Raw genomic sequence first — 18042 nt, 5'->3', positions numbered from 1 at the left:
TCTCTGTTAATTCTTATTCTGTGAATTTAAAATGGTAACTTTCCCAATGGGCTGCTTTTTCAAGCCATGCTCATCAGAACTGATCCCATGATCTCTCCCTCACTTGTACTTTAATGACCTTAACTACCAAGGGGTACGAGCTCACGGAAACAAGAAAAATTGTGGTTCCAAAGAAACAAACAAAATCCGACCTTCTCATGAACAATGCTAATGACATCTCAAAGACTGAGTTCTTTATTCGGTTGGGGTCACTGTTAAGAAAATGCAATCAGATGCTGCGATATTCGTATTCTCAGTTACAAATATGTCAGCTTGTCAGTACTAGTGATAAGCATTTCTATTAAACTTATAGTTCTTATTATACTTAATAAGATTTTTGGCATGGAAATAGAAATGTCTTTTTGTCAGCTTATCCATGTTTTTCAATCACGAGTTCGTCACCTAAATGTTTAGTGTTCTGTACCTGCTAATTTAGAATCTCACCACTCCTTGCTGGTGTGTTCCATTCAGTTAGGATAAAAAGTCTAACAGTAAAACATTTGGAAACTTCTGCAGCAAAAATTTAAGTAAAATGTATCTCTATTTTAGAAAATTGGCATATTAATCTCAGAAAGCACATACAAAAACAATTATTTTCTTACAAGATTTAGAATAAGGATGAATCAATACATGCTGGAGAAATTTGAAATTGAGTTCACCAGCTAATTAAAAAGAGCTTAATCAGGTCTGACATTTCATTTCCTTATTATCTTGTTACATTCTTCCAAAAAATGAATTGGTAGATAAAATACTGTTTTCTTGTTTTCAGAAAAGGCAAAACAATCCTGGTTTATTGTCTTTTCTTTTCACTTAGTTACATTAATGCTGAAGTGAGTTGTCAAAAAATTAGGAATAGTTTCCTACATTCTGAATTAACTGATACACTGTATTTAATTTGTTTTGTGTAAACAATTTTATTTCTGCGATCCTGAAGATAAAAATGTTTTTACATTTGCATTTTTAATTGGTTTTTTCAATATCTACAGTGTGATCATCTTTAATTGCTCTGTGTGTGATGCCTTTTTCAAAATCTTCTGTTTTAAAATACATAGATTGAACTGAAGAGTGGAATATTAAGCATTTTGTTAAAAACTGGCATTGTCTTTACACAACTGGATCTCTGGTTAGGACTGTTTTATTGTGATGGAAGGTGGAAGAAAGTAACTGTGAAAAAGGAAGGCTCTGTAGTTTCAGCAAGTATGGATGAACTGAGCGAACAGACAGTGGAACCCCGTGTTCAGCAGCTGGAAGTAAACTCGCCCATCTACATAGGAGGAATCCCGCCTGAGATTCAGAATACCTATAAAGAACTGGGATTAGAACAAGGTAAGGTAACACCAAGAGGAGCCCATGGTTTTCAGAAACCGTTGTCACCCACAAGGCTGTTTGGTGGACACCAAGCTGCTGGTAGTGTAGATTAATGAATGTGTAACATTTATCGAGTTTAGCAGAGAAGTAAATTCACCCTTCCATCCATTGTTGCTTTCTGAACTACCAGCTCTCTCCACCTGATCTAGCTAAACTTATTGCTGATTCTTTTGTAATACTATAAAAATTCTTCCAACCCAGGGATAGCTGAAGTAGTCTAACTCATAAGAGTGGAGCTGGAGAGTGACAAATAGTAACCTGAGATGCACAACCAGCAGAGCTCAAATCTTCCTCATAGAAAGCCAGTTCAGATAACTCGTCTCACAAAAGTCTACTCTCATTAATCCTGTTACTCACAGATCTGGAAAAGACGACTGATGGAGCACAATACAAATAGCTTAAATAACTATAATGAAGCTGGATGCTGCCACATGTAGCAAATTTTGAGAGCTTGTTAGTCCTTCTTCAAGCAATACTAATTCTGATTGAAACATCCAGCGAGTATAAAGTTCTGAATCTGGATTTTGGCTGTGTTACCTAATGTCTTTCACATTACCAGGGGAAGAGGAGACACTCATGTTTTAAGCCATCACTGTGACCTTTCTGTTCTGGGTCTAATTTCTGGGAAAAAAGAGACAAGTATTAGTTACAGCCTGTTAATAATGGCTTCCACCAAAAGACCACCTGTATGAAAAGCAGTCAAAAGGATTTCTATAAAACTAATCCTGTTTAGGGTTTGTAGGGATTTTGGAGGTTACTTATGAAGCTATTCATCAGTCCTGATGTATTTTTCAGATACTGCAGACAAATAAGTAGCAATCAGTAAGTGGTTAGTGGGAGATCTAGTAAGTGATTTTGAATGCATGTGTTCATATTGAATGTGTGCATGCAGGGAAGCTATGTGGAGCTTTGTGCGGTCGCAGTTACAGAATGGCTTGAATCAAATCAAAGCACTAGTATTCACAGATAGCTCAAAAATCTTAAGTATTCTTCTGGTTGTAGGTATCACATATATTATAAACTTCCTCCAGGTCATGTGTGCATAATTTTTATGGCCCAGAAGAGCTAGCCAGTCATATCCTGTCAATATTGCCTCCTAGCAGATGATATAGCCTTGTGAGTAGATGCATTCTCAACTCCTGCAGCAAAGAGATCTATGAACAAAGAATCTAGGGCAAGATACTGTCTAAAGTGAATGTCTGAAGTACATATTCAGGCACCACATCAGCAAACATTATTTTTTCTACCAAGCCTCCTCAAGACCCTGCAAAATAAGATGGCAGCTGTGTGTGTGTATATTCAGAAGTTCTGAAAACAGAACCCCTTTTGTGTGTTCCTAAATGTAGATTTAAATGAGCAAGTTTAGGCATCCACATATGAAAATCTTGGCTTAAGTGCATATTTTTAACTTATGTCTGACCTTATCATACTCTCAAATGTAGCCTGTCAGTTTCTATCAGTGTGACCAATCAGAAGGATAGGAGGAATGGGAAGATTAGTCAAAAGAAGAAATAAGATTGAAACAGGACATAGCTCCATAGTATGTTAGGGCATACAGTCTAGAAAGTATGGAAATCTGTGTTAGTTTTGGTTTCCTTTAATGTCACTCAGTTTGAAGTAAGCTTGTGTTATCAACCTATTTTAATTATAATCAGTAGAAAAAGTGTTGTCAACAGTAGGTACTTAATATGAGTTTTTATTTCATTTTTGCATACTTTATACAACTCCCTAGAACATACAGCTTTGAAACTTACTTTTACTTAGGAATATACTCGTGTATTGGTATAATAATGGAATATGGAGACTTTCCAGGTTAATAAATATTTACCAAATGTTGTCTCAGTTAATGGCTGTTTGATAGTTAATTTTGAATAAATGAGTATTGTTTTTATCACAGCAAAATCAAGGGATAAATGTCCTTCTCCTCCCACCCCATCCCACCCCCATATCGCTTGCTATGAATCTTTTAAGAAATTTCAGCAAGAGTCTGTGGGCTTTTGTGTGACCCGTTGCATATAGTCCTGAGAGGTCAAGATGGAGATGACCTGGTAGGAACATTTGTGAGAATTTTTACTGTCATTGCTTATACAGCAACTATCTGACCATAGAAAAAGGACATTACTTGGCTAGTATCAGTCAGACATCTTCAAAGGGTGATGAATGCATCTAAAAACATTAAAAAAAAAAAAGGATTAAAATAGGCTATGATAATATGCATCTCAATTGCAAATTAAACAACTGTTCATTCTGTCTAACAATTAAGATGCTTGGGCAGACATGGGATTAATTCTTTACCCTGCCACAGACTGCCTGAGAAACAGAACAAGTCGCTGAGGAGTAGGAGTTGTGCTTAAATTAGGATGTGTCCATTTGAAGGAGTAGTTTCTCTATATTCCCAGCATAGCAGAGGACGAAGGTGTTCCAGAAGATGAATCAAAATGGTGTCCACCTTCAGTGCCCCCTTCTTTCTCCATGAACTATGTATGAATATTAGACTGTCAGCTTGGGTGGCTCAGTAGGTCTGAGCTGCCATCTTGTAGTAATAAAGGCAGTAAAAATACCTAAGATGTAAATATGATGCCTTCACAAGCTAAAAAGTATTGATGTCTAAGAGACTGATTTTTAATTTACAAATTAATTAAATTTACAAATTCTTGGATGAATTGAAGTCTTCAGTTTGGTTAATGTTTGGTTTTATGTCAACCACTGGTCGCTAAACTTCACTCATATCTGAGAACTATTTCTATCAATATTGTGTCAGTTTAGTAATTTCTTTGTAAATGAAATCATAGAAATATATAGAAATTTGAACAACTTCACCCTAAAATTTTGTAATGTTTCTATTGCAAATAATTAAATTTAACATATATGTTATGTCAATAGTAAGATTGTGCACATGCATATGCACACATGTCCGCGTGCGTGCACACGCATGCACACACGCGCGCGCACACACACACACCCCAAAAATAAGGTTACTCAATTTTTTTTCCATTAAATGGACAATTGGGGGTTATGTTTCTAGAATATGTTTGCAAACTATGTACCATATATATTCCCATTAGGATAATCTGATCTGCCTCTTTCTTATATATACTCTCTATATATTCAAAATATTTTTTTTTCTCAATTTGAAAAAAAGCGTATAATAACAAAATATTAACAAGCGGTAAAGTACAGAAAACTGATTTCCAAATTCAGAGTCACATTTATGGTGATAATTTTAAAAGCAGAGACAGAAGAGAAAACAAAGATTTCATGGGCTGGAATTGGTAATAATGAAAGTGTAGTTCAGTAAGGCAGGAAATCAACACCAGAATACCAGGAATACCTACCAGCTTAGCGTGAAATGGGGGGAGGAAATTTTCATGTTGGAAGTTAACATTTGCACATTATAGTCTTTAATGCTGAAAATATAGAATTGAAAGGAACAAAAATGATTCTTAATTAATGACTGAAGGTCTTCATGTGATACTAATCCCTTACTGTTTGCTAGGTTTCGGTGGTTGCATGAAGGATGTTAAATTTACACAAGGTGCTGTCGTTAACTTGGCATCTGTGTCCAGCAGTGCTGTCAGAGTCAATCTGGACGGATGCCTATCAACTGACAGTACTGTTAACTGCAGGGGAAATGACTCCATCCTAGTATACCGAGGAAAAGAGCAGAGTGTTTATGAGACTGGTCTACAACCATTTACAGGTAGCACATTGGTTCTTTAATGAAATACAACATTTTTATTTCATTCTGTATTAATGTGTTACCATGTTCAGTGCTTTATTTTCTTTTTTTTTCCTCCCCTTTTATCTTTCTCTATGTTTTTTGAAGAATACCTTTATAGGGTGGTTGCCTCAAATGAAGGAGGATCAGTATCTAGTGTATGGACCCATGTTCGTACAAGAGAATCAGGTAAATGTAGTTTAAAGCTTATTTATTCCAATTTGTCATGAGCTGTCTAACGTGAGGTTGGAGAAAAGCCCACTGTGACAATTTTGAGTAGTGTAAGTTGGGTAGTATTTCTAGGGGGTACAGAAATGCTTGATGCTTTGGATAGTCTTTGGTGCTTTGGATGTCTTTTTTCAGCTATAAAATATTCAGGTAAATATTTTCCACACAGAATTCAAAGCCAATTTCCAGCCAATTTCCAAATTTATATTGTATTATGTAACTGTACAAAAGCAAGATTGAACTGCGTGATTTGAGCAGAACATTTGCACATCTAGGTATGTTGATACATGCACATCTAAACCTCTAATGATTTTATGAGAGTCTGCTAGAATAAGTAAATCTGTGCATTTTATACATACGTTTTATATATATACATATGTATAACTTGAAGCGATACAAAATCAAGTATAGAGAAAGGAGCGACTGGGATAGCAGGAGCAGGCTGTAGAAGGTGAGAGACAATGTAGATGGTAGTCAGAAGAGAGTTTAATGCAAATTTTGCTTTCTATGCCTGTGCATGGGTATGCTGCTCAGCGCTGCTGAACGACAGTGGAGAACCGGGGGAGGGGCTGTTCTTTTTACAAACAGCCCATAGACAATGTGTGAAAATATGGTATTATTTAAAAGGAAAGCAGAATGTGACTTGTGAAGAGTGTTTCAAAGTAGGAGCATAATACCTCCTAAGCCTTAAAGATCAACTTTCTCATAAATCTTGTGAAGCGAATTTAGAGGACGTTTCTTTTTCTGTTCAGTGTTTTTGCCAACCTTGTTGAGCCAGCAAGTTTTTGAAGATTTACAATTCTGCACATTTTATTTATCCAACTTTTCCTCTTCTGTAAATTGAACCTTAATTGCATTCCATCAATGCAGAGAAATATTCTGATGCAAGATATTCAATGTATGATCTTTCCAATTATATGGCATTTTTAAAAAAGTTTCCATAATTGCTCTTAAAAAGACGACACCTGCATAAATATTTGACTTGCAAATCCATTCTTATACAACTTAGTGTTGCTATTTTGCATACCACCCAGAAGAGAGCAAATACACATATATTTTCATATCAACTATTTGACCACAGTAAGTTCTACCATAAATTTATATTTGCAAGCTGACCACAGCATTGAACAGCTACATGCTCCCAAGGGTTGGCAAATAATTGCGCTATTTAATTATTTTTGAGTTGGTTTTGTTGTGTCCCTTATGAGAAGACCATCTGCTATACAATACCATACCTTGCCCTGTGCTACACTTCAGAACTAATAAAATCAATATGTTACTGTAGTAACTGAAGCTTTCCTACAGTAGCACATTCTTACTTTACAGAAGAATCACAACATTCAGGTATCTTTATACTTTGCATTCTGGTACTCTTACAAGAAATGAGGTCACATTCATATTTAATAAAGTTAAATAATAAAATTACAACAACAAAAAAAGGTTATCTGATGGTGAGAGAAGCAAGTGATCTTCATCAGCAGGACTCAGGAGTCCACATGCATTTACAGCAAACTCATCATCCATCATCCTGCCATAGTGTTCCTTGGGCCTTTCCTAGGCATCCCTTGTGCAGTCATCTGTGATGAAGTTGTTACTGGCCAGACCTTTACTTGGTATAGCAATATCTAATAAATAGTTAAAGGTTATGGGAAATGGGATGATTTTTTTTATTAGTGATTGTATGCATATATGAGCTTGGCTTTCCAGTTCTTTTAAATATCTTCATTTTCCTTTTTCTGTAATATGAAATGAAGAAGTAAAATATTTTCGAAAGGGCCTTACAAGTCTCTGTTTTGCCCTGAGACAGTTGTGTCGCATGGTAGAAATAAGAAAATAAACAAGCATGCTTAAAATTTTTGAAGCCCTTGAATTTTGCAATTGAAAACTCACATTTTTTACAAATGTTTTGTATTTGTGGCATTTTTGTGGCTGAGATATCCAAGAGATAAACGTCAAACCTTTCTGTGTTGCAACACTGTCTTGTTTCATTCAGTTGCATCGTTATAATGCCTGAGCTTGTTAGCCACATACAATCCACCTCCTCTTTTTATGAGTGATGCTTAGATATGTTTGATACATTAAATGTTTTTGGAAAACCTCAACAAGACAAGAAAGAATGTTATGTAGATGGGGTTTTGATGGTTTTGAAATATAGCTTAAACTGAATAGCTCAAGATGTGCAGTCATATTAAATCAATGCTGAAAAGTTACAACTCTAATAAATTGTATTTATGCTAATGGTTGAGTCTGATTTACTGCAGCCATTAAAAGTGAAGAATAGGGGCAATAGTCTCCTCAGAACTGCCATTTTCTCTATTTTCTATTTTATCCTTCCACAGTTCCACAAAATGTGCCAACTCCCTCAAGAGTTCGCAGTATAAATGGTTACAGCATTGAGGTCACCTGGGACAAACCTGCTGGGGTCATAGGTGTAATTGAGAAGTACATTTTGAAAGCATATGAAGAGGATGGTCCCAGTGTACCCATCACTAGTGCTGAGCTTGCTGACACCGGTATGCTCACAGGTAAGTGTTGTTGAGTACCATTTTTTAGGCACGTCTAATAAAACGAGATGCTTTTACCTCCTTTGTTGACCTATAAAATATTACTTGAGTTGTATGGAGCTTTTCTATTTTTGTGTATACACAGCATATATACTATTTGGATGGAAGCATTTGGTGTCAGCATCTACATATGCACCTCAACACCGACTTCAAAGAACACTAGAAGTTAAGATAAAACTTAAATACTAAAAAGTAGCTTTATTTAAACATTTCTTTTCCAGTCTATTGAGGAATTCGGGGGGAGGTGGGTTATTTGTTTGGGTTTTGCCTAGCGTAAGTGATTTTTTCTTTCTCATTGTTTTTACATCCAGTTCACCTAAGTGAACTCTGAAGTTGGGTCCCATAAGATGCTATCTGACCTGATGTACCAACGCACTTGACTAGCTTCAAGCATATAAAACTTACTGATTTAAGTAACAACCAGTATTCATTTATGTTAAGCAAATACTTTGCATGATAACACTGGAATGTGAAAGTAAGCTATTACTGAAAGAAGGACTCTGGGGAGTTGTATATAAGTGTGGGGCATTGTCACTGTTGAGCCATGGGTTGTGCATGGAAGCTGTAGGAACCACTGAAATTGAGAGGTGTTTTCTGGAGTCTGCATGTTTTTACCTGTAGGAGGTGAATGTTTTTAGGAAGAAGCTCTAGACTCTTCTGCTACGTAGAGAACATCTTGGGCCTTTTTTTCCTGGCAGGATAATTTTCATCTGGCTTTCTGCTCTCTGTCAGCAGACTCCCTTTTCTTGCTACTATACAGTTGCCTTGGGAAGAGAACACATTACAGATAACAGTCTGAATTACATAATGTGATGACTAAAGGGGATAATAGTAAAAAAAAAAAAAAAAAAATCTTATTTTTACTATATCAAAATGTAACCAATGGATTTGTTTATGTACTCTCCAAATTTAATTATAATTCATCTTAATTTTAAAAGTGCTAATGACATAATGCTCAAGGCTGATGGCTTGGTTTGGCTCAGCTTCGGGCAATATAACAATCTTAGAATGTGCCTTTACCCTCAGGCAGTATATTACTGCTGTTTTCCTAAAGCCTATTAATATGTGCTTAGCATTTTTGCACAAATATATGTGTTTTGTGTTGTTTCTCTGCCATAGTGTGTGTGTGCATTTTCAAGAGAAAACATTTTATTTTCTTGAATTTGAAATCTCTTGTATGTTTCTAAGAAATGCATTTAGTGTACCAAACCTGCATGAGCTTTTTTATTACTGTGATTGCTTTGAGAACTTCTTGATTGAATACTCTTTATCTATGCTGTAGAGCAATACAAATTGTATTAGTAGAAATTAAAGACCATATTAGAAGCATATGAATTAGATAGCTTATTCACAGCTGATGTCCAGAATCAAAACTTTAATTTTTGTTGGTCTCATGCCATGACTGTGTGTGAGGGCTATGGAAAGGTCTACATCAGGCTGTACGAGTAAGAGGGGTATTTGCAGATCACTTTTGGGAGGCAGAAAAATAAGACATTTCTTTACATTAAAAGGAAATAGTAAGTGAATTTAGTCTGTTATAGCTGATAGCTGCTGAATGCTGCAAAATAAAATGACCCTGAGAACTTAAGAATGACTATATTAGTTTTGACTAAAGGACTTTTTCAACCATTTTCTTCTCTGACAATGTCAAACTGGAGGTGCTTAGGAAGGAAATATAAGAAACATGCTAGGTGTAGAATAAGCCTTCCTTTTAATACAACTTCAGTTGATAGTTTATGGAATTCCTGAGCTGGAAGTTGCATATGCACCACCACGCTTAATGCCTTTGGTAGAGTTGTCTTTCCTTTTTTAATCCCTTTATGCTTCTGGCACCTGAAACATGCTATGGCAATAAGTTTTTCCAGTTCAGTTTTGCTTGTGTGGAAATAGTTGTCCTTTTGTTGTTTTAAAGCTTCCGCCAAGTAGTTTAGTTGTGTATTTCCCAATTTCTGCATTATACGAAATATATAATTCAGGTCATTATGCTGAGGTCAGAGCTAAGCCAAATGAAAGGTATTTCTGTTGAATCACTGATCTTGAAATGATTTCACCTTCAGCATGTTGATTTCAGTACAACCTACACAGATGGACTCATCTGTGGGCACTGGGAATAATTCCTCACAAATGTGTGAGTTATTATGGAGAACTGAAGAAACCTCAAGTGGTAAATCAATATTGATTTTTGAAGGCAGTCAGAGGTTGCCCTCATGAGCAGATTTGCAATGCGTAGAAGGTGAGCACACAAGTTTGTTTAAATGCAATCTGAGGGCTAGGAAAAGGATACCCACTGGAGTGTCTGAGAACCTGTGTGCAGGTTAGTGTGCTGTCACGTATGTTTGGACATAGGCTGAAAAGCAGATGTGTTGTAATGTGGTGTGGGAAGGCAGTAAAGAGTGGCTTTTTCATATAGTATAAAAGTGGCAATTGCAATTTTGCTGCTGGTAACTTGCAAGCTGCTGGTAACGTCTCTGATAAGGGATGTTACATAGCCATGAATGCAAACTTCACTGTACCATGATATGGCACATGCTCCTGCTATATAAAATTTAATTTATCTGCAAATATTTGTGTTTAATCCATGAATGCAGTGACTGTTTTGTGATCTTAAAAGCAAATTAAAAATAAAAAAGAACACTATTGATGGCTAGATTGTTAGAAATGAAAATAATCCTACTTAATTTTCCCTGTTTATTCTCTTACTAATTGTGCTCCACTTTTTGTGGATAGTTAGACTACTGCTGATCAATTTCACTTTTGTTTCAGATCAATTTTGAGAAAATTTAGGGCTTTTTAGTTTTATTTGAACAAGCTTTATATTTGGAGACCAAAAGTAGGCCATTAAGCCTCATAACTAATTTTGCTGGTATTTAAATGAGCATTAGTAATACAGCTGGAGCTGGAAAGTAATTTTCTCAAAGCAGACAATTACTACCCTTGCACTTATACTACAGTCTGTTTGAGAATTAGCCTGTTGGAAACGGATACAAGTCTTAGAACATATTCAAGTTCATCGAGATATGAGACTGATCAGAATGGGAAATGTTATAATATGATTATATTTTCTGGTGGTTGGAGTCTCTGAAGTGATACTCAAATGTTGTATTGCGTTATGGGAGTATTCTGCAGCGAAAGTAGACAAGAAATGTGACTAAATGCTTAAAATCTAGCATTGCTGTGGGGAATTATTTTTCCTCCTAGTTTGTTAACAGAAAGAGGCCATAAATCCTGTGACTGTAAACACCCTTAAAGAATATTTGAAGTACAGCTGATGGAGTCAGGGCCAGTTTGATTAGCCCTTCACTACCTCTAATGGCCTATGGTCCATAAAGCCTTGCAGAAAGGCCAGTAATGGAGCTGTAATTAAATGCCTAATTTAACTAAAACACGACATATTTACTCACTGGGGACAAAATATGTGAAAGCACTTGAAAGACCTTCCTCTCCATCTCAGTCCGATGGAATTTTCTCCCCCCTGTAGTTAAGGCAGCTTCCTGTTGGAACTCAAGGAAACTGCTGCATACCTCTTCTATTTCTTGGCATAGAAGTCATCATACATTCAAGAAACCAATCTTTATAACTTCTAGAGAATCCAAACCTTTAAAGTATTGTCACCATGAACTTTCCCTGTCCTGGCTCAATTTTAATGCCTTCAGACTATAATCACTACTTTAACATTTGGCATTGATGGAGATGCTCACAATGATGAACACTCAACATAGCTTCCTTCAGATATCCCTAAGATTATGATTATTGAAACTGAATGGAAAGGTTGCTCCCACTTAGGTTAAACAAACAAACAAACAAACAAACCCCAAACAACCTCTACCCGCAATATCAAAACAAAGCGCAAACAAAATGATAGATCAAAAAGATCGTGATGTTTTGGGGAAGTTTCAGAAGGAGCTTCAAACTTAGTCATTCAAATCTCATATTTTGAAGCAATGACTTTGGAAAAATTCTGTATTGTTGCTGTATTTGGAATCTCAGTTTTCAGGTAATCCTGAAATACTGGATTTGATTTTCTGAAAATAAATGAATATTTTGTTAACAATATATCTCAAGTAAGTTTAAATGCAATTGAATAGCCTTTCTCCATCACAGATGGACTTACAGTACAGGCTCCTTGCTCTGTTTCAGAAGGTAGAATCCAATATGTCAACTCCCAAGAACAGGTTTGGCTTTCCCTCCTGAATTATCTTTCCTGATTAATCAAAATTTAACAAATATACACACAGAACCTGACCGGGAGATGCTGGTTTTGCTCAGTTTCCCTCAGCTTGCTTAAAGGGAAGTTTTGCTTTTCTCCCTAATTTCTCTTCAGGGACTGTTCCTTTAGAATTCCTTTGAATTCTGCAAGAAGGTACTAAAATAGCCCCAACAGCTAGGCTGGCTAATGCAACAGGAGAGAGGAAAGCACCACACCTTCTAGTGGGATTGCTGATGAAGCAGCTCTGTTAGGAAGCACTAGCAATGTCAGTGTGCCCGTTAAACACTTGTGGTTTTCAGAGTTCTTGCTTTAGTTCTTAAACTTATTTTCCAAAGACTTCAGACTCAGGTTCTGCTTAAATCAGGCAGCCCCAAATTTCCAGGTGTTAGGCTTGTGTGTAGATCTGTCAGTTTTTTCAGCCTGTTTTCTGGCTAGCAACTATGTTCTTGTGGCTTAGCTAATACTTACCTGTTCCATCAGTGACCATGGGTCATCTAATACAGTGAGCAATGCTTCAGGGCATTTGAATGTAGAGTGAGGTTGTTGTTTCATAACAATGACATGATACTGCTCAATTTCTTTTCCCTCAAACCTTTTATTTTTTATTTATTTATTTATTTTTATTACATGCAGAAGCCTTTTTTCGAGTCCAGGATTTCACATCTCCAAACTTACTGTTTTGGAGCTTAGGCTAATTTTCCAGTGCAATACCTTCTTCTGTCTTCTGTCTAGTTCTTCAAAATCAGATCATTTTCAAACCCTTCCACAGTCTATCAGACTCTTACGCAACTCATTGTTGTGACCAGCTGTTAGATGTTTTTCTGTGCTTTCCTCCCCACTGACTTTCACATGTGGCGGAAATGCCACTAGCTATGCTTTGAAGTTAAATAATAGGTATCTTTCCGTTCCCTCCTTAAAATTTTCCTTTCCTGTTAGCGTAGACTACACTTAAGCTGCTGCTAGCAAATTTATTTAAGGGCACTGACATTCCCCTTTATCTTATTTTTTCCTCATGCCTTTTTATATCTGTCTGTTGTGTGTTGTTTTATGCTTAGACTATAAATTCTTTTGAACGATTGCCATGATCTGTTCTGTGCAGTAAGGTCCTAAGTTATAACTGAGGCACGGTAACAAAAAAGTATTAACAGCATCACCCATTCCCCGAAAGCCTGCCCTGTGTGTCTCAAATTCAAAAGAACTTGTTGTACCTCTATCAAGGTAAAGTAGCTAAATATTTAAAACAATAAAATAAATATTTAACTAAAGCTCTTTAACTGAGCAAAATTCTGCAGTCTCAAATGCTTGTTCCTGACTCCTCAGAAGCAAAAATCCTTCAAAATCTGAAAAGATTTTTTAACTTTTATCCCAGGAAGGAATATTCAGTAGGATTAAAAAAAAAAATCCTTGAAATGAGGGTGTTCAGTCTGACTGAACCAAGAGGTTGTTCTTACGATGCCAGCTTAGTAGATAAAGCAATGTATTCCCCCCCCCCTTCCCCCCATGCAGTTCAGGGTCTATATTCCAGGATGACTCAAGTTAGAGTGTAAATTTTTGAGGTCCATGGGATACTATAATAGCTCATCTTTCCCTTGTGCAAAAACCATTGGTATGTTTTGAATAAGACCAGTCACACTGAGCACAAAAAATAAGAGAAGCACAGGGTCGTTACAAGAAAGATTTTTCTTCCCTAAAGGCTAGATTGTATCACTCTGCATTCCAGTACATTCCAAATGGCCTTATTACACCTCCATAAAAATTTAGAAAATAAATTAGAATCAGTATTTAAACAAATGAAAGAAGCTTTAGACACACTATTTCAGTCTGGTCTGTTGGTGGCTTTTCCTTCCGCTTTCCTTTGGAGTCCATGCATCTTAGACCTCGGAGCTCCTGATTTCTCCAGTAATTTCGTCTTCGTTTTCATATGTCCTGTGGAAGGATCCTTTATTTCAGTGATTCCTGATACAGCTGGCTGCAAGCTGCCTTCTGCGCTTAAGCAGTTAAGGTTGCTTTCAAAAGATGATCGAAACAGTTGGTTTTGTGAGGCAGTTACTAAGTGGCTGAGACTATGCAAAGATTTAGAATGCATTCTGTTCAGCCACTTCATTGCAGGCCTTTCATTATATGTAGGGAGATATGGTGAGGGGATTATTACTCAGCCTTAAGGCTTGTTTAATGTGTCTTAGTAAGTTTAGCTATCAGAAGATTAATCTAGCAAGGTGATCATGTCTCATCCTTATCAATTAATGCTCAAAACGCACACAAACACTTCATAGTGTGACATAGAAAATAGCTTATCAGATATATCATCACTAAGCTTCTTTTTGCACTCTTCTTGACTTAGGGTGCTTGAATCAGAGTCCTCACGTACTCTGTGTAGTGCTGTACTTTTTGTTTTGACAAAGGTTCCTTGCTTAGACACAGTCTTCAGATAGAAGTAAGCTTTGCATTTACCTATGTGAGCAAAAATGCTTCTATTATCAAACCCTTTCGATAATATTTTATAATTCAAATCAATCTCATCATAGAATTCAGGAGATCCACAAGTCCCTATGTTTTAGCAGCTTCCAGTTACAGGCAATGAAGAAAACTAGCAAAAGCTGCAATTAATATTTAACTAAAATATTCTGCAAAAGAATTTACAAATATTTGGTATTCCTGAAACACTTCTCCTTTACTTTTGTATGGTTATTGTAGCTCATCCTGCCTATGCCATTACTGCGGTAGCCAGGTATTGATGGTGTGACTGCACATGTGATAATGAGAAAATTGTTGTCAGTGGTTTTCCTTCCAAATGTCCACGATCACCGTTCCATCCTTCCCTTGACATGTGTTTATAATTACTTTTCACCTTTTAGTCTTTTTAGTCTGCAGATGGATATCTCAGGAAAAGTTAATTTAATGATTTAATATGGTTAATCAAAGTGGTTAGAATATGCCTCAGCTTTGAAAATACTCTAACTAGGAGTACTCTCAGAAGAGAAAATTAAGCCTCCTGTCTGTGACTGATAGGTCTGGGCTTGCCTTCTGGGGCTGCAGAGTAAAGGAAAACTCGCTATCGGAATGGCAAATTTCTGTGTTCAGAGGAGCAGGTGAGAGATTCTCTGTCTAATTGAAATGAGGAGGGAGGCTTCTGTCGGGGTCCCCATAAGCAGTCAGTATTGGCTGCATCCGACTAATAAATCCCCGTGCCCCCACCCCAGCATCATGGAGGGGGCTTGGGGGGCAGGGGACAGGGGTCGCTCCGGGCATGGGCCAACGCGGCGCAGCCCCCCTGCACCGAAGTCGGGAGCAAGGTGGTGACAGCAGACAGTCCTAGCGATGGTCCAGCAATCGTCAGGCGAAAGCAAGGTAACAAGCAGAGTCTGGGGTCGATCTGGGAAACCCAAACAACCGTTGGGGCGCAGGGTAGGAAGCAGTACACCTAGGGTGCAGCTCAGGCACGGTCTGGGGGCACGGGGCTGAGGTCAGCTGGAGCTCCTGGCCCCAGAGCAGAGGGGACCGGGGAGGCCCCAGGCGAGGCTGGGCAGGGCCCTTAAGGCTGTTGGTGCCCCCCGGGCCTTGGCAAGTTCTGTCTCATGGAGATTGTTCCTTCCGGGCACAGTGGGGGAGTCTGTTTTCCAGGGATATTCAATTCGGGACTCTTTTGTTCAAAATAACTTCATTTTTGGAAAATATGTTTTAGGAAACAGAGCATCAGAACAATACTTAGGTAAGCATTAAAAAAAGGGGATGGCTTTTGCATGAACTTTTAGGCTGTCTCTTTCTGGGTGCTTTGATCTACATGTAAATGCTGACCAAAGCCAGATAGCCAGTTTGCCGCGTGAGACTGTTAATGGATTATTTGGATATTTTCATGCATTTCAGAATACTTCAGAGCTCTTTGTTTACACAAGTGTTTTACACTAAAAACACTCCTATGCTGCAGTTAATGAAATTTTTGTAAATTTGGAGAAAGGAGTTACAATGTGATTAATATAAATACACGTAGGGCCTAGGGCAAGGGGGATAAGAGATCTGTTGAATCTGTATTTTGAGTTGTGACAAATTTCTAATGTTCTAAAATGTTTTATGAAGATATAAACGGAAAGTACTAACCAGGTCTTGTATTTTTAGCTTATATCTATTTATAACTAAAATCTGAAATTATATTTAAAATTATAAAAGCTGGAACTTCCTATTAAAATTATTACTTTCCCAAGCTGATGTTCTGCAGTTGTTGCTTCATCAGTTGCTTGAACCATGGTTATCATCTTCAACTTAAGTCTCTCTCTGTGTCATCGTTTGCAGAAGTAACCTTTGCCCTGAAACGCTAATACGTGTCAGAAAATGTATAAAGATTTCCTGTAACAGGAAGAACGACAGCACGTTTTAGTGTTACTTTATGGTGCCAATGGGTATTATTCCATAAGAAGGCCCTTGCAATGATTAGGCAGGTGATTCTCACTCTGGGCCTGTTTTGTCCCTGTGGAGTATATGGCAGATTTGGTCGGTCGGTCTGTCTCTGTCACCCAGGTGTATGCACACCTCTCTGAGCAGAGCAAGCTGAAGCACCATGCCAGAAGCTACACCTGAGCCTCTGCTCAGATCTCTGACTGCTGCAGCGACTGTAACATCGGGTAGCGTATAGATCTGGCTGTGCCCGATAGGTTTCTGTAAATTGCCAGCTGGTGTTTGAGCTCCTGATGGCTCTAAGAGTGACAGAATGTAGGTTCTGGTCTCCTTTCACTTAGCAGACTTTGTCAGCATATTTTACAATATATGCATTTAAAAACATAAGTGATTACTAATATTTTGTAATGTTAGGATTCTAACTTGATTGAGTTTAGACCTAAATGAATCTTGTTTACAATCCAATGCTGTTGTATGAATTTATTCATATGAAATGTAAATTCTCTGATTAAATAAACCTGAACATTTTATCAAAATTGCATCAACGGTTAGCTGCTTACCAATATTTTTATTAATAAAAAGAAACCAAATTCTTAATGTTTGTGAGGAAGGAAAGGATTATTGATATGTTTTTTGCGGACACAATCAGATTGCAAAAAAGTTTCTCTTCTCTTTCTCTTTCTTTACCTCTCTGTAAACTTAAATATATCATGCTGCAGAAAATGATTAGTGAAAAAGTTATCTGGAAGGATCAAGCATCACAGAGTGATATATATTACAGAGTCATTACTTACTGTGGTTAAGTAATTCTTGGTGCAAAAGAGGACTGTTAGGCTAAGATATTCTGCAAGTTAAAGCATCCAGAGAGCTGCTCTGTGTTACAGGGAATGTAACTGCCTTCGCTGAAGTGCTGCAACATGAACTGCACCTTCAAGGCTAGTGGGGCTTCTGTCTGGTTGCTTATGAAATTTTTCTGTGGGGAGAGAAGTTTTCCCAGCCAGAGAGATCCGGTAACCAGAGTAAGCTTTTTTGTTCTTGTAAGTCAAAGAGTTAGAACAGATGCCCTCTTGTTCAATAATTCTTCAAAATTTTATGACTCATACTATGTGTATGGTAGAAGATGCTTTAAAAATGCAGATGTATGTGACAGATTAATGTGCACAGCCTTTCAGTCCAGAAATGCCTATGTAGAAGACGCATGTACTTAAACAGTTTTTGCTGCAATCTGTGGAAAACACAAAGTCAGTTGAGGTCTTCCTTTTCTGGTCAGTGGATTGTGATTAAATGTAGTGTGGCAATGATGCATCTCGACACACAAGTGGCTTTGTTAGACAGATGCTGTAAGACCTCAGGCGTTCAAGTTGGCTAAATACAGTCTTTAAGTTTGGGGAGGGGGGATTTGGTAATTTTTTTTAAACTGCTTATACAAGAATTAAGATATATCTATAATGTCAAGCATTGCAACATGTGTACTGCAAAATAGGTCCTTATGAGGTAGAGAAATAGAGAGGAAACAGTGGAAAAAAATC

General features: G+C 37.3%; 1 protein-coding gene across 1 annotated transcript in view; it reads left to right on the top strand.

Moving 5' to 3' along the window:
• The window catches only part of USH2A (usherin), a 407004-nt gene that overhangs the window by 154261 nt on the left and 234701 nt on the right, over positions 1–18042 (top strand). Inside the window, exons 26-29 of the mRNA XM_064509686.1 lie at positions 1092–1365; positions 4904–5107; positions 5234–5314; positions 7693–7878. Coding sequence (XP_064365756.1) covers positions 1092–1365; positions 4904–5107; positions 5234–5314; positions 7693–7878 — 745 coding nt within the window. The remainder of the gene's footprint in view (positions 1–1091; positions 1366–4903; positions 5108–5233; positions 5315–7692; positions 7879–18042) is intronic.

This window comes from Dromaius novaehollandiae, chromosome 3, assembly GCF_036370855.1.
Source record: "Dromaius novaehollandiae isolate bDroNov1 chromosome 3, bDroNov1.hap1, whole genome shotgun sequence".
NCBI lineage: Eukaryota > Metazoa > Chordata > Aves > Casuariiformes > Dromaiidae > Dromaius > Dromaius novaehollandiae.
Note: the sequence above shows the minus strand (reverse complement) of the source record. Positions and strands in the feature narration are given on the sequence as shown.